Here is a 25,100-nt window from a genome sequence, read left to right as displayed (position 1 = left end):
TTACACTACAACTACATATAACATTATACACTTTAAAACACCTTGAACTACTTTAAATGCAGTTCCTCTACACCTGAAATACAGTAACCCGGGTTCGGGTTCGGGTTCGGGTTCAAGGCACTGATGATTTTAGGGTCAGAGCCGAAACCTCGGGTTAAAACACGGAAACTGCTGTTTTTATTCATTGTTTTTTGTTGTAATTCTGCGTTCCACTTAAAAGGCGCTGCAGTCAGTGCAAGAGCCAGAGGCGCCAGCGCGGAACATCTGCCGTGTTTAAGGTGGAACGGATAATTAGAATACCAGCCCAAAGAAGAGCGAGGTTAAAGTACGCATCCCTTCATCACCAACTTCATCTTCACCATCATCATCATCATCACCCTCCTCCTCGGCTTCGGTTCGTTCCGCAGAGTTTCGTACCGTCCTCCTCTCTTTCTCTCTCTCTCTCCTTCTCTTTCCCTCCTTCTGAGTCTGAGGCGGCAGGCGACGGGCTCCGGGTCGGTCATGTGTTACTCTCTGATATTTGTCTTGGATCTGATTTGTCTTTGTGTGTGATACATCGCAGAATCGGGTTTAAACCCAGAGCCTCATCTCCGTCCAGAAACAGCACAAACACCGGAGCGCACCGAGGAACACGTCACTGAAACGCGGGCGGCCTCTAGCGGCCACTCCTGGCATTACAACGCCCCGGGCGCGTCCCAAACCGGCTGGGCTAGTACACACTCCAGTAAGTGCTCTTCTTTACTTACACGTCAGCAATGACGCATTTAAGGTGCACAGAGACAGCAAAAATATAACAGCTGCACCATTTAAGGTGGAAAAAAGCGGCCTGAATGGAACGGCCACGCCATTTACAGGTGGAACAGAAAGACATGATTGTAGATACTGCATCATTTAATGTAGAAAAGGCAGTAAAACATCATTTCCGCATTGTTTAAAGTGGAAAAGAAAAAACAGAATGTAGACGCTGCCACATTTAAGGTGGAAAAGCACCAGGCTGCAACTGCTGCCTTATTTAAGGTGGAACAGGAGCGGCACAATGTATTTGCTAAAACATTTATGAAGAAAACTCAAACTTGAATTGGACCTGCCACCTTAAATACATTTTAATACACCTTAAAAATCTTTAAACTACCTTTGAAATACATTAAGATCTTAAAAAAACCCCAAATACACTATAAATCCATACAGTTTAGTAAATGCCATGCCATTTAAGGTGGAACATTGAGCAGCTGAATGTTAACATCAAGTTAAGGTGGACGCACCAGAATTCAAATGATATAACTTTTGGGTGGAAAAGAGGCTGCCTAATTGCTCTAACATTTAAGGTGGAACAGAAAATTAAGCATCTGACGTGAGTAGTTGCTTAAAGGATGAGTACATACTTTTTTCCCTAAAAATTAGCTTCAAAAATCACTGCTGCTCCACTGAGGTGTAACAGAGCCTCTGTTGCTGCTACTCTGTGCTCAGCACTGCAGAAACTGCACTATGTAACCTTTGAAGGGGGGTTAGAGACCACATTTACTTCTTCCTTCTCCCCATTGATTTCAGAACAGTGCTGAACACTGGGGGAGACCAGTGTAAAAATCCCAAATCTTACCTAACGTTCCTTTAAACAGCGCTCTGCAGAAAGACAGTGAAGGTGGTGTCAGACTGTGTTTGCGTAAGAGCTACTGTGCTGAATAAACAGCGCCGTCCTTCACTGAGACGTAACACCGAGGTCCTGAGGTCAGTAAAGACCCCGGGGGGCAGTTCCTCGATGTGTTCTCTTCCTCTGTCTCTCCGTCTCGTCTCACAGCTGGCGGAGGAGCCTCTCTAATGTCCCGGTCTGGGACAGCTCTGTAGAATCACACTCTTAATTCATTCACTCGCTCATTCGTTCATAACGAAGTGCTGAGGGCTGCTCAGACGCCACAAGTAAAGGTATAACATTCAGTACAGTTTTATTGAAGTCAAACCAGGCAAGTCTGAAACTGAGTAAATCTGTGGAATGTCGCTTAAAATACTCTCAATAAATTATGAATTCTGAAGAAAAACATCTGAAAGTTGGTGAAATAAAAATACAGTAAAGAAATGTACAAAAATGTGCCTACGTTCACAAACATTCAGGAGTAAGTTTACAGGCATTCGACACTAAACAGAACGACAGTGGAGTCCTTCGCCTTTTCTGCTATTTACATTTAAACAAGCATCAGACAAATCTCTTCCACCGCGACAGACGCAGTCCGCAGCCCCAGGAATCCGTGATTCAGTTCGTTATAAAACTCCAGAGGACGGTCGTTCTACCTGGTGCCGTCTATAAGATCCTTTATTCAGAGCGTATACTTCCATGGTGAAAACTTTACAGTAACACTTAAGCTTTACACGAAACAGAAACTCCATTAAAGTCCAGAAGCAGGATTTCAGCAAAAAACAGTCCGTTTTCTTTAAAGGAAACGTGAGATCAACATCAACACAAATGGGTTTTAATGAAGCCGTGAGCGATCGGATCCAACCCAAAAGAACAGGCACCACATGCGAGAAGAAGCACAAGATGTTTATGACACTTTTAAATCACATTTATATAAAAATATAACGAGTGAAAGTGGAGTACAGCGCACTAACACTGAGTGGCCTGAAGGGTTAATAAACTAACAGATGATATGGTAAAAAACAAAACAAAATCAATAACGACGTTACGGTCCGAGCGAGTGAAAACAGACACGCGGAGAAACGCAGGAAACGAGAAATAAAGAGAATAAAGGAGAAATCTCGGACCCAGCCTCAAACGTGTTTAAATTACAGAGTGACGTCAAAACCTCGCATCTCCACAAACTCCGCCCACCCCCGGAAACACAGCTTTAGGAGAAAAGTGCTGAAAATGATGCGTAAAAAAAAAGACAAATATCGTAGAGTTTAGTGTTAAAACATGATTAAGGCCAAAACAAAGCAAAACAAACTGAAAGTGCATCATGGAAAAAGATCAGCGCAAGATCTGAAAAATAAAGCAGTGAAGGTTTGGAAAAGAAATATTAACTTTCATTATCTGAAACACACACACACACACTCACACTCACCCTCTGTAAACTAAACAGAAACACGGATATTTCTGCAGATGAACAGGTAAACACTGCAGCTGCGTGACACTCGTCAAAGTAAAGGTCCCCCGCGGCGCCGAGCTGCAGCTCTGGGAACCGGAGAACGCTTTAGTAAAGAGAACATGGGTCTGACTCCAGCCCAAAACCCAATCAACTCCACCACAGCGACCGAGTGGTCCATGATCATCTCGACTGATCACAGCTTTAGTCCAAATGTTTTTTTGATGCTTTGGCGCCCCCTCTGGTGGAAAAAGGAACTTCTCTTTAAAACAATGAAGGGAAAAAGTATGAACCGAGCGCTTTGTGCTGATTCAGCGAGGAACTGAAGGTGGTCCCTCTGCGGCTCCCGTATTAAACCTTTATTTTCACGAGTGTCGGAGCCGAACGCTGGAAACCCACGATCCTAAAGGAAAGAGAAGCCGATGACGAAGAGTTTAAACACGACACGAGCGTCACTCACAGATTCCTGCAGAAACAGACGAGTGTATAAAGATGGAGAGATTAGCGATCGTTTCTACTGCCGTGGATAAACGCGGCCTAAAGACGAGGAGTTCTCGAGCACAGAACTTTACAGCGAAGGGTTAATCACGACATCGTACACCGAGCAACAGCTAGAGATTATTCACTCAGATTTACAGCCAGAAGTAGAAAATACGCAGGAGAACGTTTATGCTACACTCGGCCGATCCACACCTCCCCCCCCCTCTCTTTAATCCACATCTCCATCATCATCTTCATCCTCATCCTCATCCTCACAGAACAAGACCCTCCTCCTCTTCACAAACCATCTGCGTTTAGTTTTAAGACAAAATGTGATACAAAACCTTCCAACATCTAAGTTTTAAAACAAAAAAACCCCAAATGAATTGTGGGAAAAGGGCCCTTCGTGAAAGTGACCCTTAGGAATCCTCCTCTTTTTTACAGCCGTGTATTAAACCGGATTCAACCGAGGACTCCGTTGGCAACAGCACGAAAACGACTAAAATAAACAGGCTGTATTTACATTTCTCTTTGTGAAAACACCGTAAACGCAACATAACAGAAAAAAGGCTAAAACCACCAGACGTTTAACGAGACGCTGGCTTTGGCACGAGACAAAAACCAAAACAACGGCAGTGTCTGGATTCAGCGAGGAATACATCGGAGAGGGTTCGAGGAACTTTAAAAAGGTTAAAAACGTCCAGAGGCTGGTAACAGTGAGAGAACCTCGTATCTCAGGGACAGGCTAACGCTAACCGCTAGCCGTGATCTACGTCTCTGAAGACGTTCTTCGTTTTTTTTTTCATATAATTATCGTTATTTAACAGAAACTGAGAGAAACTAAAAAGGGCAAAAAATAAAGAAAGGAAAAGTGGTGGAGGAGGCGCATCATCTCTGACAGAAAGGGCACATTTACAACATTAATAATAGTAACAATAATAATAATAATAATAATAATAATAATATAGTGATATCAAAGTCACTAATACCATGAACAATACTGTACACTGTGAGTGGATGTAAACATAGTCATAAATATATTAATAATGATATATATTTTACAAATCACAAACACGTGTTATGAAGTGGCAGCTCAGTTCCACAGCTGCGTTCTGCTCGGTTCTGTTCGGTTCTGGAGATTATTAATTCTTTAGGGTACCACTGAAATGTTGAGGAACGCCGTGAGATCCTCCGCCCGCCGTCTCAGAGGAACCGGTTCTATTTACATGAGGTACATCATCAGGTTCTTGAGTGAAACGCTGCACACGCATCCTCCCCAACTCCTCCCTCACGACTTGCTTCCCGAAGAGAGTCCAGCTGTTTCTGAAGAGGTGAAGATCTCCAGCTGCTGCACATCTGGAATGAACAATAATTAGCGCCTGTGTGTGTTGGGTTTCTCTGCAGCGCCCCCCTCTGGCCGTTTGGAGGATGTGATCCAGGTTTGGTTTCAGTTTCATTTCATTTTTCACTCTCCACCATCTCCTCCCTCCCTCTCTCCTCCTCCCACCTCCTCTTCTTCCTCTTCCTCCTCCTCCTCTTCCTCGTCCTCCTCCTCCTCCTCTTCCTCTCCAGGCTCTGGATCCTCGGGTTCCTGTTTGACCAGGCTCTGTCCGGTCAGTTTTGGCTCGTGTTGGCTGCAGCAGGTTCTGCCGTCATGTGCCGTGAGGAGCTGCCCCACTTCGTGATCGCGGCAAAACGACGAGGGACAAAACTCACAGAAAACCTCAGCAGGACGATCACACACACTGCACTGGTGCCACGGACACTCCCACCGCCCTGAAACACACACAAAATAAACATTTAACCCCTGTGTCCACTCTCTGTCCACTCTGTGAGACACTCCTCCCTCGTTGGTCCACCTTGTAGATGTAGAGTCAGAGACAGTAGCTCATCTGTCGCTGCACAGTGTGTGTCGCTCGTCCTCTAGTCCTTCATCAGTGACACAGGACGCTGTCGGCTGTATGTTTTTGGTCGGTGGACTGTTCTCAGTCCAGACACTGAGGGGTTTAAAAACTCCAGCAGCACTGCTGTGTCTGATCCACTCTACACCAGCACAACACACACTAACACACCACCACCACGTCAGTGTCACTGCAGCGCTGAGAATGATCCACCACCACATCACACCTGCTCTGTGGGGGTCCTGAGCGCTGAGGAACAGGGGGAGAGGGGGGTAATAAAGTATGCAGAGCCACAGATGCAGTCCAGAGTGAGCGGAGTGGACAGTGAGACTATGAAGGAAGAGTGACTGGACTCTGGTGTGTGGATGGCTTTAACCTACCGTGGGGGGGTTTGCTGAGGTTGAGGCAGAGCAGGTGAAAGGCTTTAGGGCAGTCCTTCCTGTCACACATCACCAGCTCCCCCCGCTCTCCACAGCAGAAACACACGTACTCCTGATTCTGTCGGTTCTCCATCTTCAGCTTCCGCTTCTTCACCTTCAGCTTCGAGTTCTTCACCTTCTCCTCCTTCTCCATCACCACAGCGCTCTGCACATCATCATCAACGTCGTCAGCAACATATGGTCAATGAGCAAAAATACACACAAACACTTGTTGATGAATTGTGTTGTCATGGTGACACAGTGATGTTGTGTTGTCATGGAGATGCAGTGGTTTTGTCATAATACTGTGGTGTTGTCATGGTAATATGATGGTGATGTTGTGGTGATGCAGTGCTACTGTCGTGATGATGCAGTGCTGTTGTCATGGTGATGTGATGGCTCAAAAACCTTGGGCCGAACTCCGAGAAACCCGCTGCAGTTCTCGGCTCCGCAGAGGCACGTCGTCCTGCCGTTCCCCAAACAGTCGAGATTATAATTAAACGTCAACTCAGTGTCTGCGGAAAACACAGAAAAACAGAGTTCAGAATTCTTCTGGTTCACAGCCTCCTTACCATCCACTACACCTTCAACATCAACAACATATCTAGTGTACTTTGTCCAACCCGTCTAGAGAGAAAAAGACATACTCTGCCACCTAGTGCACTGAGAATGCTACGGTCCCAAAGCACCTGCTGTTTAAAGAGCGTGAAGAAACAGAAGAGAAGAGCTGAATCATTTTCACAAACTACGCATGGATACAGAGCTAGAGCTCCTCACCTGCAGCGATGTCGCAGAGTGTGAAGAGCCCGATGCGGACGTCTCCGTTCACCGTCCACTTCTGCGTCTCGCAGTTCGGGCTGCAGCTGTGGTTCATGAAGCGAGAGAGATTCCCTTTGGGTCCAGCATCAATCACCCGGTCCTGAACAACAACCAGCAGCTTCATTAACATTCAGCACAGAGCACCACACTCTAGTGCCTTTAAACCAGAGTCACTGACACTGACAAACAGGCCCAGTCCCATTCCTCATTCCCCCTCCCTCCACCTAGTGTCTGAGTGTCCAACACGGGGCGACCCTTCAAGACCCTGATACTTCATCAGAACACAAACAAAACAGAGCAGCGCTTCATTCCCAGGCGACTAGCGACACTCTGTAGCAGCTCTGCACCAGTCTGCAGTGATATCAGAGGAGCTTCTGGACTTTAGTTACATTTAGGGCCTCATTCTCCTTCAGAAGAGTTCCACAATCAGAGATTACCCCCCTCTCCTCACTCTTCTGTGACATGGAGCTCAGCTCAGATTCTCATTCTGCAGAGTTCTGTTCACACTTACAGAAATTATGGCCTTTACAGAAAACAGCACGAGGAGAAGCTGAGGTCTCGGGAGTTAGCTGTAAATGTTCAGTTCCACCTTAAATACTAAGTAACATTTAAGGTGGAACTGAACATTTACAGCTAACTCCCGAGACCTCAGCTTCTCCTCGTGCTGTTTTCTGTCCGTTCTGAAGTAAAGGCCATAATCCACTGAAACTACATTAAACTCAGAGAATACACTTGGGCTCATAGAGTTGAAAGGAGGAAACACTGACACCTGTGGGTTACTTTGGGCGCTGTGCATCATCTCGCCGTTGTGAGAGGGGCATTGGGATTGGGCCACAGTGTAGTGTCTTGGTCCGTTTACCAAATCAATGGGTGTACACACACATACACACCTTGGTGAGGGTGAGCATGTAGAAGTTGGTGACATGGTTCTTGTTTGCGCTGCTTATTCGCTGCCGACACTCTTCCAAATCAATCAGTTCTCCAACATACTCCATCACAAAGTCTCCCTAAACACACACACACACACACACACACACACACAAAATGATAAAGGTGTACAGAGATGTGGATAACCCACTGGAAGTAAGAGTGTAATTGCAGTCCTCAGGCAGAGTGCTGTAGAGATGAGCTCTAGATAATAATGACAGACAGGGTTCTAGATTCAAGGTGATGAAGAGGGATAAGGGGTTCTAACCTTCTTGAGGTCCTGTTTGGTCCTGAGGCCCCAGCCTCTGCGTGCGGTTCTAAAGACCTCGGTCTCGGGGTAGCGGCGCCGGGTGAAGTTCTGGTTGAGGCAGCGCTCCCCTGCTGGACACACCTGAGCGTGGCACTCGTATTGAAGCATCCTGTTCAAACACTGGGCTTCAGCTCCACAGGGAGACTCTCCATCGGGCCGGCAGCTGCACCGCGGAACCTCCGACAGGTCCATGGGGAGAACCTGCACCTTCCCCACCGGCTTATTACACTGCAGAGAGAGATTGTTAGAGATGATTATAAACTGTTTATAGATCCTCCCCTCTGTTAGTGGATGAGACAGAGAGAGAAAGAGAGAGAGAGAGAATGCGTGTGTGTGTTACCTTGATGAGTTTGTACGGTGGGGGTCTGCGAGAGTTTCGTTCTTGTTCCAGAGCCTCTTTTGTTTCACGCTGAGCCTTTAGCTCCTGGAACCTCCTCGCTGCCTCCTCCAGAGCTACACACACACACACACACACACACACACATACACATTAACCTGTGTTAGATGCAGTGTAATGTTGACATGAGGAGTGTAATATTCTTGAAACGAGCTGCAGGTGTGGGTTTGTAAAGGTGTTATTTACCAAAGCCAGTCCCTCTCTTGGTTTAAAAATAAAGATCCAGGGAATGAACCCGGCCCGGTTTCCTGACTCCTGCCGTTTACAGAGTGCCACTGTTCTGGAGGCAGGGTGTGTTTAGAGTAACGCAGTGTAACAGGATGTCTGCGCTCCGACAGTGACATCACCGTGGCGCTGTAATCACTGCTTTGCAGTGGAACTCGAGTGGGATTTTGAGGCACTACAATCTCCCACAATGCACTGGTAATTCATTGTAAACATGGGAGCTCATTACACAAGCTAAATATGGACCAGAATGCACTGGGATTTTTCTTTTTGTCACTAAGCAACTGACAGTGGAAGTGAAATAAACAGTGCCTCACTAGGGTGAATGTGTGAGCGACTGGGTGAGTGTGTGTGAGTGACTGGGTGAGTGAGTGACTGACTGAGTGTGTGCGTGAGTGAGAGTGAGTGACTGGGTGAGTGAGAGTGAGTGACTGGGTGAGTGACTGAGAGACTGGGTGAGTGTGTGAGTGACTGGGTGAGTGTGTGAGTGACTGACTGAGTGTGTGTGAGTGACTGGGTGAGTGTGTGCGTGAGTGAGAGTGAGTGACTGGGTGAGTGTGAGTGAGCGACTGGGTGAGTGTGTGAGTGACTGGGTGAGTGTGTGAGTGACTGGGTGAGTGTGTGACTGACTGGGTGTGTGTGAGTGACTGGGTGAGTGTGTGCGTGAGTGAGAGTGAGTGACTGACTGTGAGTGACTGGGTGAGTGTGTGCGTGAGTGAGAGTGAGTGACTGGGTGAGTGAGTGACTGACTGTGAGTGACTGGGTGAGTGTGTGCGTGAGTGAGAGTGAGTGACTGGGTGAGTGTGAGTGAGCGACTGGGTGAGTGACTGAGAGACTGGGTGAGTGTGTGAGTGACTGGGTGAGTGTGTAAGTGACTGAGTGTGTGTGTAAGTGACTGGGTGAGTGTGTGTGTAAGTGACTGGGTGAGTGTGAGTGAGTGACTGGGTGAGTGTGTGAGTGACTGGGTGAGTGTGTGACTGACTGAGTGTGTGTGAGTGACTGGGTGAGTGTGTGTGAGTGACTGGGTGAGTGTGTGTGAGTGACTGGGTGAGTGTGTGACTGATTGAGTGTGTGTGAGCAACTGGGTGAGTGTGTGTGTGTGTGTGACTGAGTGTGTGTGAGTGACTGGGTGAGTGTGTGACTGACTGAGTGTGTGTGAGTGACTGGGTAAGACTGTACCTTTCTTAAAGGTCTTGTTGATGCCGACCTGGCCCTCAGCGAAGTTCTTGTCGCTCTCTACGTACGGGAAAACTCTGCCCTGGTGGATCCAGTAGTAATCGTGGGAACCGAAGAAGAACACGGGGAACTCTCCGATATCGTGCTTCAGACTCTGGATGTTGGACGGAACCAGCCGAGGATTACAGATCTCCGCAGGCCACCACCTACACACACACACACACACACACACACACACAGTTATTAATACACACACACACACACAGTTATTAACACATACACACAGTTATCAACACACACACAGTTATCAACACACACACATACACAGTTATTAATATACCATAAATTATTAAAATACCATACTTCCTACTCACTACTCCATACAACACACCCTACTCCCTACAGACATACCCTACACCCTACAACACACCCTACTCCCTACACCCCACAATACCCTACAACACACCCTATTCCCTACAACATACCCTATTCCCTAGTCCCTACAAGATACCACACTCCCTACACCCTACAACACACCCTACTCCTCACAACATACCCTACCCCTTACCCCATACCATACTTCCTACTCACTACTCCATACAACACACCCTACTCCCTACAGACATACCCTACACCCTACAACATACCCTAGTCCCTACACCACACCCTACTCCTCACAACATACCCTACTCCCTACACCATACCATACTCCCTACACCATACCCTACTCCCTACAACACACCCTATTCCCTACTCCCTACAACACACCCTATTCCCTACTCCCTACAACACACCCTACTCCCTACACCACACCCTATTCCATACCCTACTCCCTACACCATACCATACTCCCTACTCACTACACCATACCCTACTCCCTACAACACACCCTATTCCCTACTCCCTACAACACACCCTACTCCCTACACCACACCCTATTCCATACCCTACTACCTACACCATACCCTATTCCCTACTCCCTACAACACACCCTATTCCCTACACCCTACAACACACCCTATTCCCTACACCCTACAACACACCCTATTCCATACCCTACTCCCTACACCATACCCTACAACACACCCCATTCCCTACTCCCTACAACACACCCTATTCCATACCCTACTCCCTTCACCATACCCTACAACACACCCTATTCCCTACTCCCTACACACATACCCTACTCCCTACAACATACCCTACTCCCTACAACACACCCTACTCCCTACACCCTATAACATACCCTACAACACACTGTACTCCCTACAACATACCCCATTCCCTAGTGCCTACAGACATACTCTAGTCCCTACAAGATACCACACTCCCTACAACACACCCTACTCCCTACACCCCACAATACTCTACAACACACCCTATTCCCTAGTCCCTACAAGATACCACACTCCCTACACCCTACAACACACCCTACTCCTCACAACATACCCTACCCCTTACCCCATACCATACTTCCTACTCACTACTCCATACAACACACCCTACTCCCTACAGACATACCCTACACCCTACAACATACCCTAGTCCCTACACCACACCCTACTCCTCACAACATACCCTACTCCCTACACCATACCATACTCCCTACTCACTACACCATACCCTACTCCCTACACCATACCATACTCCCTACTCACTACACCATACCCTACTCCCTACAACAAACCCCTAGTGTTGTGGAGAAGTGCAAAGTTAAGCAAACACACCAATGTACAAATTTAAGCACTCACAGCAGCATAGGACACTGGTGCAGAACGGTTATCAACACACACACACACAGTTATCAATACACACACACATTCACAGTTATTAAAACACACAGTTATCAACACACACACACACACACACACACACACACAGTTATTAATACACACACACACACAGTTATCAACACACACACACATACACACAGTTATTAATACACAAACACATTCACAGTTATTAACACACACACACAGTTATCAACACACACACACACACACACAGTTATCAACACACACACACACAGTTATTAATACATACACACATTCAGTTATTAACACACATACACACAGTTATCAACACACACACACAGTTATTAATACACACACACATTCACAGTTATTAACACACACACACAGTTATTAACACACACACACACAGTTATCAACACACACACACATACACACAGTTATTAATACACACACACACATTTATCAACACACACACACACACACACAGTTATCAACACACACACACACACACAGTTATTAACACACACACCATGTTTACACCGACATAAACTGGTTCATGAACCAGAAAAGTTAGTTCCCAGCTGGAACTAAAGAGAAGTGAACCGTGACGTGGACGCGTGGAGCTAGTGTGTACTACAGAATGTAGAGGAAGATGTTTGAGATTCAGCCCCTAGTGGTGTGGAGGTGTTACTGCAGAGTGACACAGACACCAACGCAGAAGAATAAACGCTCACAACAACATAGTCTCTGTGTGGAGTCAACGCTGAAGTGTAAATCAGACTTTACCTTATTACAGTTATTGAGACAGTCCTATTATAGTCCACCATTTAACTTTCAACGGTTTAACTCCAGTAATTCTATAACAATAATGTAATAGTGTAAATAGTAATAATAATGGTGTGTGTGTGAGTGTTTACCTGTAGTTTCCGAGTTTGACCCAGACGATCTGTTTGTAATGAGGTTTTTTCCCGGCTCTGCACTCGCTGCACAGCCACGTTCCGTCAGGCATCGCGTCCATGTTTAAACACGACGGGTGGAAGGAGGCGGGACACGCTTCACAACACAGGAGTCTCCCTCCTACACACACACACACACACATACACACATTATACACACACAGGAGACACACAGGTGACACATACACAAAGGGGCACACTCTGTTACCGTGTGCCAATCAGTTAATGAACAACATTCTCCAAACCTCACCCAGCAGCACATCTGTCCCGAGCGCTCAGTAACTGCCCTCAGGGGTAATAACCCGCTCAGTAACGCCACCTAGGGCCTGACCATGGGCTGGAGGAAGTGAGGGTGTCTGAATCCGTCCCTGGTGGATAGGGACGTGTAGGAAACTAGCTGCACTTTTCCACTGCAGGGTCCCTCCTCTCCTCTACTGGACTCTACTCATCTTTTCCACTCCTCCACCAGGTGAATCAGGTCCTGGTTCTGGAAGCGGGTTCTTGTTTAGTGGCTGTTCTCTCGCGGTTCAGAGCGAGTCGAGTAGGGACTAAACCGTGGCGTGTAAACCTTGCAGAGCGCTGATCGTCCAGAGAGAGTCGTCACTCTACGCCACGCGACGCAGACGACCAGCACCAACTCTCCATCTGTAAAATCTCCAGCTGCAGCAGAGATCACGTTTGTTTTTATCCGACTCACGACGGCAGCTCGTAAAATGACGGCGTGGTCTTTTGAAGAGGTTCAAACGCTCCTTGGATCGGTGGCCGACGAAAGAATCCAGCGAGAGCTGGACGCTGCAACAAGGAAGGAACAAACTCTACTGATCTGTCTGAACTGATGACGGAGCTGTGTTGAGTAGAGTCCAGTAGACTAGGGTCCATGTGGTGGAAAAGTGTGAATAGTGAAAATATGAGGGTCTTTTTAATTTCAAAGCTGGCTGGGACTCATGCTCCATAGTGAGGCCTGAGGAATAAGGTCTGATTAAATTCTAGCACTGACTGATTTCAGAAGCAGCCACAGAAGCCACACACAGAAGCGCGAGGCCATGCCTGCGTTAGACACCACACCAACACAGACGGCGCTTATTTTGGATGGCAATTAACCGACTGTGCAGCAAGTCAACGAGGACAACAAGAGGTGAACGCAGGTGAGCTGCATGCTGCCATCCAAAATGAATTTCACAAACACAAACACGAGGCAAACACCAGGGGATTTAGAGCAAGCCCTCAGCCGAGCAGCTCCCGGACTCAAAATAACCCACCACCCCCCCACACTCACCTGGGACAGGTGAGACCACCTGACTGAGGGGTCAAACTGGAGACCTATTACCTGAGTATTCATTTATGGAGGCCACCTCCTACCGAAACTCACCAGCCAATTTATCAGAAACACCCTGAGAGTGTGGGGCTCTGTCACAGTGTTGAACACTGTTCAGGCCAATTTCTGCTTTTGTGTCAAACCTACACAGTACCCTACTCCCTATAACATACCGTACTCCCTACTCCTTCTAATATAGCCTACTCCCTACAACACACCCTATTCCCTACTCCCTACAACACACCCTACTCTCTACACCACACCCTATTCCCTACTCCCTACAACACACCCTACTCCCTACACCACACCCTATTCCATACCCTACTCTCTACACCACACCCTATTCCCTACTCCCTACAACACACCCTACTCCCTACACCACACCCTATTCCCTACTCTCTACACCACACCCTATTCCCTACTCCCTACAACACACCCTACTCCCTACAACACACCCTACTCCCTACAACACACCCTATTCCCTACTCTCTACACCACACCCTATTCCCTACTCCCTACAACACACCCTACTCCCTACAACACACCCTATTCCCTACTCCCTACAACACACCCTATTCCCTACACCCTACAACACACCCTATTCCCTACACCCTACAACACACCCTATTCCCTACACCCTACAACACACCCTATTCCCTACTCCCTACAACACACCCTATTCCCTACACCCTACAACACACCCTATTCCCTACTCCCTACAACACACCCTATTCCCTACACCCTACAACACACCCTATTCCCTACACCCTACAACACACCCTATTCCCTACACCCTACAACACACCCTATTCCATACCCTACTCCCTACACCATACCCTACAACACACCCTATTCCCTACTCCCTACAACACACCCTATTCCATACCCTACTCCCTACACCATACCCTATTCCCTACTCCCTACAACACACCCTACACCACACCCTATTCCATACCCTACTCCCTTCACCATACCCTACAACACACCCTATTCCCTACTCCCTACACACATACCCTACTCCCTACAACATACCCTACTCCCTACAACACACCCTACTCCCTACACCCTATAACATACCCTACAACACACTGTACTCCCTACAACATACCCCATTCCCTAGTGCCTACAGACATACCCTAGTCCCTACAAGATACCACACTCCCTACAACACACCCTACTCCCTACACCCCACAATACCCTACAACACACCCTATTCCCTACAACATACCCTATTCCCTAGTCCCTACAAGATACCACACTCCCTACACCCTACAACACACCCTACTCCTCACAACATACCCTACCCCTTACCCCATACCATACTTCCTACTCACTACTCCATACAACACACCCTACTCCCTACAGACATACCCTACACCCTACAACATACCCTAGTCCCTACACCACACCCTACTCCTCACAACATACCCTACTCCCTACACCATACCATACTCCCTACTCACTACACCATACCCTACTCCCTACAACAAACCCCTAGTGTTGTGGAGAAGTGCAAAGTTAAGCAAACACACTAATGTACAAATTTAAGCACTCACAGCAGCATAGGACACTGGTGCAGAACGGTCAGATACAAAAGAAGAAGGGTTTCTGAGTAGCCTTTGAGTAAGAAGGCGGCCATAATTAAATGGACACACTAGCTGTTTCTCCGTACACATTCTTACGTTCTCGTGTTCTTGGGAAACGTCATCAGTCACAGCCCAAGTTTCTGTTCCATTTCAAAGTCCACATCCAGCCAAGTACAGTTCAAATACCTGGATGTGTTCTTACTCCGCCCATTTTATCGAGGACACATAGTGACGTGACTTCTGTAGACCTGACAGAGTCAAACATCCCAGAATGCATTTCGCACCAACCTTAGTGCGATGGCTTTTTTCCCGCCACTGAGAAGGTGAACCAAGTACATCGCTGTTCCAATTACAGAACAACCACAGCGTCGCCAAGTTTGTTCTCCCAAGTACGGCAGTTCAAACTTAATGTACTTTGTAGTGAGAAACAGCCCTGTGTTTAGTAAGAGACTCCTCCCTGTGCTCTGGGCTGGGAGTATTATGGGATGTGGCGTGGCGTGATGAGAGTTATTTCGAGTCCAGCGTTTGCATTAGTCGTTGCCAAATTACGGGAAACTCAAACTAAAACAAAATGTAAATCATAGAAGGTGGCAACACTAAGACTGAAGCAGAGACAGTGAAGGGTACAGACACAGAGAGAGGGGCGTTACCTTTTCCGATATTCTTTTTGGTAGCTGACGAAGAAGAAGGAATCAAAGGTAATTTCATCAACTCAGCACGATTTGACTCAGTCAGAAGGAAGTGAGACTTAAACGTATAAGAACTTAAAACGGTGTCAGTGTGGTCGTGCACTAAGAGCCCTACACGAGACAAACAGGAGAATCCATCAGCCCTCACACACACACACACCACACACCAAACAGGAGAATCCATCAGCCCTCACACACACACACACACACCACACACTAAACAGGAGAATCTATCAGCCCTTACAAACACACACACGCAGGCTCACTCAGACAGACACACACACACACACAACAAACAGGAGAATCCATCAACCCTCACTGACTCACTCAGACACATGCAGACAGTCACACACACATGCAGACACGCAGCTAGACACACGCAGACACACACACAGGCAAACACACTCACACACATGCAGACACACGCAGACAGACAGACATGCACGCAGACCCACATGCATACAGACACATGCAGACACAGACACACGCAGGCAGGCACAGACACACAAACAGGCAAAAACACACACACACATGCAGACACGCATGAAGACACAGACACACACACAGTCAGACATATACATGCAGACGCAGACATGCACACAGACACAAACACGCGCACCCAGATAGACACACACACACGCAGACACAGACACACACACACACGCAGGCACACACACACACACGCACGCAGACACACACAGTCAGACATATACATGCAGACACACACACACAGTCAGACATACACATGCAGACACACACACACACAGTCAGACATATACATGCAGACACACACACACACAGTCAGACATACACATGCAGACACACACACACACAGTCAGACATATACATGCAGACACACACACACACAGTCAGACATTTACATGCAGACACAGACATGCACACAGACACAGACACGCGCACGCAGATAGGCACACACACGCAGACACAGACACACACGCACGCAGGCACACACACACGCAGACACAAGACAAACAGGAGAATCCGTCAGCCCTCTCTCTCTCCCTCACACACACACACCCACACAAACACACACACACACTCGATCAGGGAGGATGAGTGAATCCTAGAAAGAGAAACACATGAATCTGCTGCTGAATGTTTCAGTGCTGGTCTGGGACTCTGGTTAGCCACAGTGCTAACACTAACACTAACACCAAACCCAGAACCAGGACCAGAAAAGAAACACAGGATCCGATTTATTGCGGAAACGCCCCCCCCTCCCAAACCTGGTGCAGGTCCAAGGACAGGGTTCTGTTCTGTTACTAATTCCCCACATTTGGACTTTCCTTTATTCACAGCCCATAGGACGGGTCCGTCTCTCAGGTCCCAGACCAACACCCAGCACCAGAACTACAGACAACACACAGATCACACACTCGTCTTCTACTCAGAATTAGTCCTAGCTACAGATCAGAGAGAGGACAGAGGGGGCGGGGCCTGAAGGTGGAGTCGGTGACACTTCATTAATCTTCAATCAGACTCTGATCTCCATGAGGTTTTGTCTGTTGCTCCGCTCTGAGACTAAGTCCAGCCACACACCAGCATTCCCAACTCAGGAATACTGGGAGAGAGGGCACTGCGGAACACGCTTCCCGATTCAAACACACAACACGGCGGCCGTCATGGCCTTAATCACTACTACTATTATTAACATTATTATTATTATTTTATTTTACTTATATTATTATTACTTTTATTTTTATTGACAAGGGGGGTATCTCCGTGTGTGTGTGTAGTTACTACATCACTTGATCGGAGCAGCTGTCCTTCACACTCTGGGTCTGTCCCAAAACCTAGTGAGCTCCCTAGTTAGGCACTGAGTGTATAGACAGGTGTTTAATTAGACGGCGCTCTAACGGTCATCTGTCCTCTTGAGGAGAGTTATTGAGATTCTGTAGTTAGAGAGTGACTGTGACTCGGCTTGTTCCCGTCCACTGCACGCAACCGGTGTTTTTCACCTCGGTGGCTAGCGGCGCCTCAGTTGTGATTTTAATTATTTTTACTCGTGGAGAAGAGTGACATTTACGGAAGTTGTTCTTATGTTGGGCGGCATGGTGGTGCAGCAGGTAGTGTCGCAGTCACACAGCTCCAGGGGCCTGGAGGTTGTGGGTTCGATTCCCGCTCCAGGTGACTGTCTGTGAGGAGTGTGGTGTGTTCTCCCTGTGTCTGCGTGGGTTTCCTCCGGGTGACTGTCTGTGAGGAGTGTGGTGTGTTCTCCCTGTGTCTGCGTGGGTTTCCTCCGGGTGACTGTCTGTGAGGAGTGTGGTGTGTTCTCCCTGTGTCTGCGTGGGTTTCCTCCGGGTGACTGTCTGTGAGGAGTGTGGTGTGTTCTCCCTGTGTCTGCGTGGGTTTCCTCCGGGTGACTGTCTGTGAGGAGTGTGGTGTGTTCTCCCTGTGTCTGCGTGGGTTTCCTCCGGGTGCTCTGGTTTCCTCCCACAGTCCAAAAAACACACGGTGACGGTCACATTGGCGACTCAAATGTGTCCGTAGGTGTGAGTGTGTATGTCTGTGTTGCCCTGTGAAGGACTGGCGCCCCCTCCAGGGTGTATTCCCGCCTTGCGCCCAATGATTCCAGGTAGGCTCTGGACTTACCGCGACCCTGAACTGGATAAGGGTTACAGATAATGAATGAATAAATGTTCTTGTGTTGAATCCTGGGATTGCCTTCAAGGCTGAGGAAGGATTCGATGCCACTTTAAAACTCGGCCAAATTAAGATATCTCAGTAGGCAGCATAATGAGGCGTCTAAGAATCGGGACAGGACACGTGTCGGGAGCGCGCTGACTGTGTCGTAAAGTGCTCTTTAGTTAGACAGCTGACTAGGCTTTGGGACAGACCCTGCTTGTAAATTTATAGATAAATGCCCAATAGAAACACTCCAAAATGACACTGAATAACAACATCTTTTTAAATTAACTTCCACTGAAAGTTGAAATCATCTGATTCATGGCATTTTCATTTTTCTCTTTTAAGAAATGCATTATCATATAGAAACAGAAAGCTCTGTATTTACTGAAATCTATTTTTAATAAAAATGAAACACAAAGGTTTGTTCAGTTTTGAGCAGTGTGTGTGTGGAAGGAGGTGAACGTTGATGACGGTCCCTTACTGTTGTCTGAGGCATCCCCCACAGCCTCGTTAAATTCACAGAGAGGCTCTGACCAACTTCAGAAAACCACATCCACTGCTCCCGTCACTGACTCTGGATCAGCGAGATTGTGTGTGTGTGTGTGTGTCTGTGTCCTCATCTGAGTCTGTCCAATCACAGCGCTGGACCCGTGTTTATGTGAGAGCGCAAAGAGGAGGTTAAACACAACGAGCGCGGAGAAATAAGAGCACTGAGTAAAAACGGAGAAGAAAGAGAACAGAGTGAAAACTGCTAAAAACCAGAGCTTCTGCTCCTCGCTCCTCACTGCTGTGCGCTCGGGGTCGGGGTGAACAGCGAGCGGCTCATTATCATTTAAAGGAACAGGTGCTGAAAGCGGGCGTTCTGAACAGGGGCTGTTTACACAGGGGGAGAACACTGCTGTGGGGCTCGTGGGGTTTTTTATATTTCAGTTTTGTGAGTTCTGGAAACTGTGGGGCCCTGGGTTTGTGAGGAGTGTGTGTAAAATGCTCCTAGAGAAGGTACTATGCTTTTAAATAAAATGCATTATCATTATCATAATTATAAGTGTCACCGATAACACCTTTAGATCCACAGAGTCAGAAACACGAGAGGAAACACACTGCTTCTTTTATAAAGGAGACGTGTGTAAGTCCACTTTAACCTCAGTCACACTTCTGAAGGGTCACACAGAACCAATCTTTTACAGAAAAATAAAGAAACAAGCTCCGGAGGATTATCAACACACAGAACATCTAAAAGGAAGAGAGATTAGGTGAGAGAAGGAAAGAAATGTTAGAAACTGCAGTCAGAACAGTGTCCCTACAGTTAGAGAAAGAACATTAACATCCACAAAGACAACACTGAACCAGAGCTCATTAACTTACTCATACTCTACAAATATTAGCAGTAAAAACAGTTATGATAAAACAGTAATAATAATCTGTAAAAGCTAATATCAAACAGGACTATCATGTCTGTCTCAGTCTGAAAGTGAGTGCGGGTCTTACCTCGAGCACAAATGAAACACCAGCCTACGTTTACAGGAGCCGCCAGGTGTCCGTTTCGCCGCGGGTTCGAGTGGTTACTGCACACGATGAGGAGAGGGGACAGGGACATGCTCCCCGCCGCCACACAGCTGTCTCCTGTGTGATACGCCACGGGACAGCGGATACACCGCATCATCCGCCCTGACACACACACAGAAAAACAGAGATATGAGAGAGATATGAGAGAGATGGAGAGAGATGGAGAGAGAAAGAGAGAGCGCTGTACTGACCTTTGTTGGCCTTGAGCATGTCTCCCTGCAGGCAGCAGGTGGCGCAGCTGTGCTGTGGGCAGCGCATTCCCCGGGACTCGATGTTGGCGGATGGATATTTCCGAACACAGGCTTCATGATAAAAACGACCACAGCCTCCAACAGAACATCGCTTCATCTCTCCATCAGACTCCTTACACGAAAAACAGGGGTGGAGTCCTGGGGGAGACAGAGAGAGAGAGAGAGAGAGACTTTATTTACTGACAGTGTTGTTATGGCACTGTTACACTGTGTTACATAGATTTTTTTTTTTTACCTTCTTTGTTGATCATTATTAATCTTGTAAATAATGTGATTTGTGATTTATTTTTTTGTGATTAATAGTGACCCCTAATTTCTATGCAATGTACAGAGAGAGAGAGACAGACAAAGGTGGGAGGTACAGAGAGAGAGGGAGAGAGACAGACAGAAAGAGAGACAGACAGAGGTGGGAGGTACAGAGAGAAAGAGACAGAGAGAGAGGTGGGAGGTACAGAGAGAGAGAGAGAGAGAGAGAGAGAGAGAGAGAGACAGGGGTGGGAGGTACAGAAAGAAGCAGTCACCTGTTCTGCATTCAGAGCAGATTCCATCGGTTCCGCCGGAGGAGCTCAGACACTCAGCGTGGAACAGCCGGTTACACTCACCCTCACAGCTCAGCAGCGAATCAGCAGCTACCTCACACACCTGCACACACATACACACACACCCCAAACCTGTACTAATGCTCCCACGGCTAAGGTAAGTGTTCTCTGTTTAGTGTCAGATCTCACCTGCGGTAACTGAACTCACCTGGCAGACCAGGTCTTTTCTGGATGAGCCGCTGCTCTGCCGCGAGACGTTGGAGTCAACCGACTGAGCGTCCGAACCGTCAGGGTCCAGAGTGGCAGGACTGTCCGAACGTTTCCCGAACACACACTACAACACACGTGCACACACACACAGAATACACAGTCAGTTCAGGGGAGAGAGGGCGAGCTCAGGGGAGAGTGGGCGAGTGCTTTTTTACCTGTGGATCGTTGAGTCCTCTAGAGTCAGAGTCGGACGTGTCTCTGTAGAGAGAACTCGCCATCTCCACGTCTGTTGAGGCTCGGCTCCGTTTCTTCAGTGGTTTACAAGAGTCTGAGATCTCACTTGCCCCTGCAAAACAGCGCCACCTAAGGGTTATATCCTCACATTTTTATATTAGATCAAATCAGTTCGACACATACACAGTAAAACATGGTACAACTAGCAGTGAAACGCTTTGATGACGACTCCTTCCATGAAAAAGAAAGCAACATAGAATAGAGTTTATAAGATAAAGAGAATAAGAGACGTACGAATAAATAAAATAGATATATATATATAAACATACAAAGCTGATAAATAATCACAGAATAAAGGTATAACATGCAAAGGCAGTAACATATTGATCATCATCACGACCCACTCTAAGCTCTTCCCACATCATGCAGTGACCTGTTTAATATAACGCTTGTGCCACCATTTATCTGAGATCTTATTCCTAGGAAATCTTTGGGAAACCCCGCCCTTTCCGTCCTCCCATCCCCATCTCTGTCCTTCCGTCTGTGTGTCCGTCTCCGTATCTGTCTCCGTGTGTGTGTGTGTTCGTCTGTGTGTCTGTCTCTGTGTGTATTTGTCTCCGTGTATGTCTCCTTCTGTGTATTTGTCTCCGTCTGTGTGTATCTGTCTCCGTCTGTGTGTCTGTCTCCGTCTGTGTGTCTGTCTCCGTCTGTGTGTCTGTCTCCGTCTGTGTATCTGTCTCCGTCTGTGTGTCCGTCTGTGTATTTGTCTCTGTGTGTGTCTCCGCGTGTGTATCTGTCTCCGTCTGTGTATCTGTCTCCGTCTGTGTATTTGTCTCTGTGTGTGTCTCCGCGTGTGTATCTGTCTCCGTCTGTGTGTCCATCTGTGTATTTGTCTCTGTGTGTGTCTCCGTCTGTGTCTCTGTCTCCGTCTGTGTCTCTGTCTGTGTATCGGTCTCCGTCCGTGTGTGCTCCTGTGGTGTGGGGAGAGTCACCTTTCTGTGATCCAGTTTTAAGGTCCATCTGAGGTGCCATCTCAGTCTGAAAGAAAATGAGAGATCAGTCATAAACATCCATTTCTCTTAATCAACCAAAGCACCCTGAAAACACACACACACACACACACACACACAGAGTCCAACTTATCACAGACAGTGTACACAATAAAACCCTCAGCGTGCTTCAGGACTCTTTCCCTGATAGGCCTCAAGAGTTAAAAAGTTCTTTGAGTGAAGAACAACAAAGTGTTTTGATGTTGGTGTGTTTGAGCCGGGTGATGCTGCAGTGATCCCACTGTGTGTGTGTGTGTGTGTGTGTGTGTGTGTGTGTGTGTGTGTGCTTTTACCTGTTCTTTCTTCACTTTCTTCTTTGGAACAGCTTCCACACTTTTCTCAGACTCAGAGCGGCTCCTCACACACCTCCGCTGCTGCTTCCTCTCCATTGCTTCTACACACACACACACACACACACACACACACACACACACACACACACACACACACACACACACACACACACAAAGAGAGAGCGAGTGAGAGAGAGGGGGTGGTGTGGACAAAGAAGGATTTTTGATCAAAACTATGGAGCAGCTTAAAAACGTAAAGCGGGTTTATTCTTTGCCCTCAGGGTACGGTTTAGTGTGTGTGTGTGTGTGTACCTTCTGAAGCATGTTCTCCACTCTCTGGGTCGCTCCAGGCTGTGGGTGAAGCTCGTTCTTCTTCACTGGAGCACGTCTCAGCCTCAGCTTTATCGCTCAACCCCTGCACGCACACACGCGCACGCGCACACACACACACACACACACACACACACACACACCTGAAGTAAATGGCTGATAAAGTTAGAAATAAACCCGCGATGTGCTACAGTTAATGTGTTTATTATTATTTTGATTAATAACGATAACAACAGCGTGACTGAGTGTTACCTCAGGAGACGGGGGCTGTTCCCTCTCTTCCCGCTCCTCCTGCTCCTCCTGTTTGGGCGGAGACTCCACCTTGGGTTTGGGGAGCTGCCAGTCACACTTAATGATCTCCACGTTGAGTTTCTTCATGGTGATGGAGAGTGGGAGCAGTTTCCGCGCGGCTGCGGTCCTCCAGGGAGTTCGGACGGGAGGGGGAGACTTCCTCGGACTCGACTCTCCTTCAGGACTCTCTGGACCACCTGGGGGAGGAGGGGGCAACAGGTCAAGGGCAAACCCACCTATCACCAATAAAGATTTTTTTACAGGTGTAAGTGCAGCAGTGTGGCGCCCCCTGGTGGTGACTGTGTGTGCAGTGGTGCGTTACCCTCAGGGCTGTGGTCCGTATCCTCTGCCGGCTCGTGTTTGGGCGAGCTGTGGTCCTCGGCGCTGGTGATGCTGCACTGGCGCCGGGGCTGCTGGCGCCGGGGTAAGGGCTCGTCGCGGGTGCTCCGGCGGCGCCGGCCCAGTTTCTTGCTGCGGACGCTGGGGGACAGGGGTTTGGGCTTGTCCTCGTCATCCGGCTGCTTGTCGACGTAGATGAAGGTGTAGTTCTCGTTCCTCTCCTCGCGCGTCATCAGCAAAGCTGACTCAGCGTGGCCGACACCCACTTCCCACTGAGCGCGCTCACGCTGAGACTGAGGTTTCAACAGCTGGAAGAACCAGGGAAACATCTGGATCAACTCTCATTACAGGAATGAGCATTCAGAGAGCAGTCAATGTAACTACTGTGAGTTGTTCAGCGTGAAAGGTTTTAAATATTACACAGGCAGTAAGTATTGTATATATTCAGCATATTTTTAATATTCTGTATTTATTATTAGTACTAAATATATTTTCTTATTATTCTGTATGTATTATGAGTATTAAGTATTGTGACAGAATGAATCCTGACAGACCTTCTGTCTCTCTGTGGTGTTGGTGGTTTTCCGCAGTGTTTCTGCCTGAAGTTCCTCAAACTGATTTTCACCTTTATAAACCACTATCCTCTTCTCGTGGATCCACGCTCGCTCCGCCACGCTGCCGAAAAACTGCACATGATACTCTCTATGACCTGTAAAACACACACACACACACGCACACACAACCATTCATTACAAAGCACAAAACAGACGTCCAGCTGCAGAAACAGCTCTTTACAGAGACACAGATTAATAAAGAATACATCAATCGAACGCCTCTATATCAGCTCTTCACCAATCAATAACTGTTTAATACAGTTCAGCTACAGGAGACTCACTCTGGTGTATCCAGTGTGTATTGAGAGTATATCCGGAGTGTGTCCAGTGTGCATCGGGAGTGTATCCAGTGTGTATTGGGAGTGTATCCAGTGTGTATTGAGAGTGTATCCAGTGTGTATTGAGAGTGTATCCAGTGTGTATTGAGAGTGTATCCAGTGTGTATTGAGAGTGTATCCAGTGTGTATTGGGAGTGTACCCAGTGTGTATTGAGAGTGTATCCAGTGTGCATTGAGAGTGTATCCAGTGTGCATTGGGAGTGTACCCAGTGTGCATCGGGAGTGTACCCAGTGTGCATCGGGAGTGTGTCCACTGTGCATCGGGAGTGTGTCCACTGTGCATCGGGAGTGTGTCCACTGTGCATCGGGAGTGTGTCCACTGTGCATCGGGAGTGTGTCCACTGTGCATCGGGAGTGTGTCCACTGTGC

The 25,100-nt window shown here is 47.6% G+C and overlaps 1 protein-coding gene across 3 annotated transcripts in view; it reads right to left on the bottom strand.

The window, feature by feature from the left end:
- Window positions 1-1,917: 1,917 nt before the first annotated feature.
- nsd3 (nuclear receptor binding SET domain protein 3) overlaps window positions 1,918-25,100 on the bottom strand; it is a 32,491-nt gene continuing 9,308 nt past the window's right edge. Inside the window, exons 4-24 of one of the 3 annotated variants that reach the window (XM_066658784.1) lie at window positions 24,334-24,488; window positions 23,763-24,087; window positions 23,402-23,637; window positions 23,132-23,234; window positions 22,820-22,920; window positions 22,470-22,515; window positions 21,459-21,589; window positions 21,242-21,367; window positions 21,016-21,136; window positions 20,435-20,632; window positions 20,166-20,345; window positions 15,990-16,139; window positions 12,400-12,559; window positions 9,732-9,934; window positions 8,271-8,383; window positions 7,889-8,158; window positions 7,584-7,700; window positions 6,652-6,793; window positions 6,283-6,389; window positions 5,836-6,040; window positions 1,918-5,330 (exon numbers count right to left, since the gene is read on the bottom strand). In XM_066658784.1, the coding sequence (XP_066514881.1) occupies window positions 5,020-5,330; window positions 5,836-6,040; window positions 6,283-6,389; window positions 6,652-6,793; window positions 7,584-7,700; window positions 7,889-8,158; window positions 8,271-8,383; window positions 9,732-9,934; window positions 12,400-12,559; window positions 15,990-16,139; window positions 20,166-20,345; window positions 20,435-20,632; window positions 21,016-21,136; window positions 21,242-21,367; window positions 21,459-21,589; window positions 22,470-22,515; window positions 22,820-22,920; window positions 23,132-23,234; window positions 23,402-23,637; window positions 23,763-24,087; window positions 24,334-24,488 (3,500 nt within the window). In that variant the 3' untranslated portion in view covers window positions 1,918-5,019. The remainder of the gene's footprint in view (window positions 5,331-5,835; window positions 6,041-6,282; window positions 6,390-6,651; window positions 6,794-7,583; window positions 7,701-7,888; window positions 8,159-8,270; window positions 8,384-9,731; window positions 9,935-12,399; window positions 12,560-15,989; window positions 16,140-20,165; window positions 20,346-20,434; window positions 20,633-21,015; window positions 21,137-21,241; window positions 21,368-21,458; window positions 21,590-22,469; window positions 22,516-22,819; window positions 22,921-23,131; window positions 23,235-23,401; window positions 23,638-23,762; window positions 24,088-24,333; window positions 24,489-25,100) is intronic. The other 2 variants (XM_066658786.1, XM_066658787.1) reach the window with 2 other exon arrangements.

The sequence above is a fragment of the Hoplias malabaricus genome, unplaced genomic scaffold, assembly GCF_029633855.1.
Source record: "Hoplias malabaricus isolate fHopMal1 unplaced genomic scaffold, fHopMal1.hap1 scaffold_64, whole genome shotgun sequence".
Lineage (NCBI taxonomy): Eukaryota > Metazoa > Chordata > Actinopteri > Characiformes > Erythrinidae > Hoplias > Hoplias malabaricus.
This window is presented reverse-complemented; position numbering and strand designations above follow the sequence as displayed.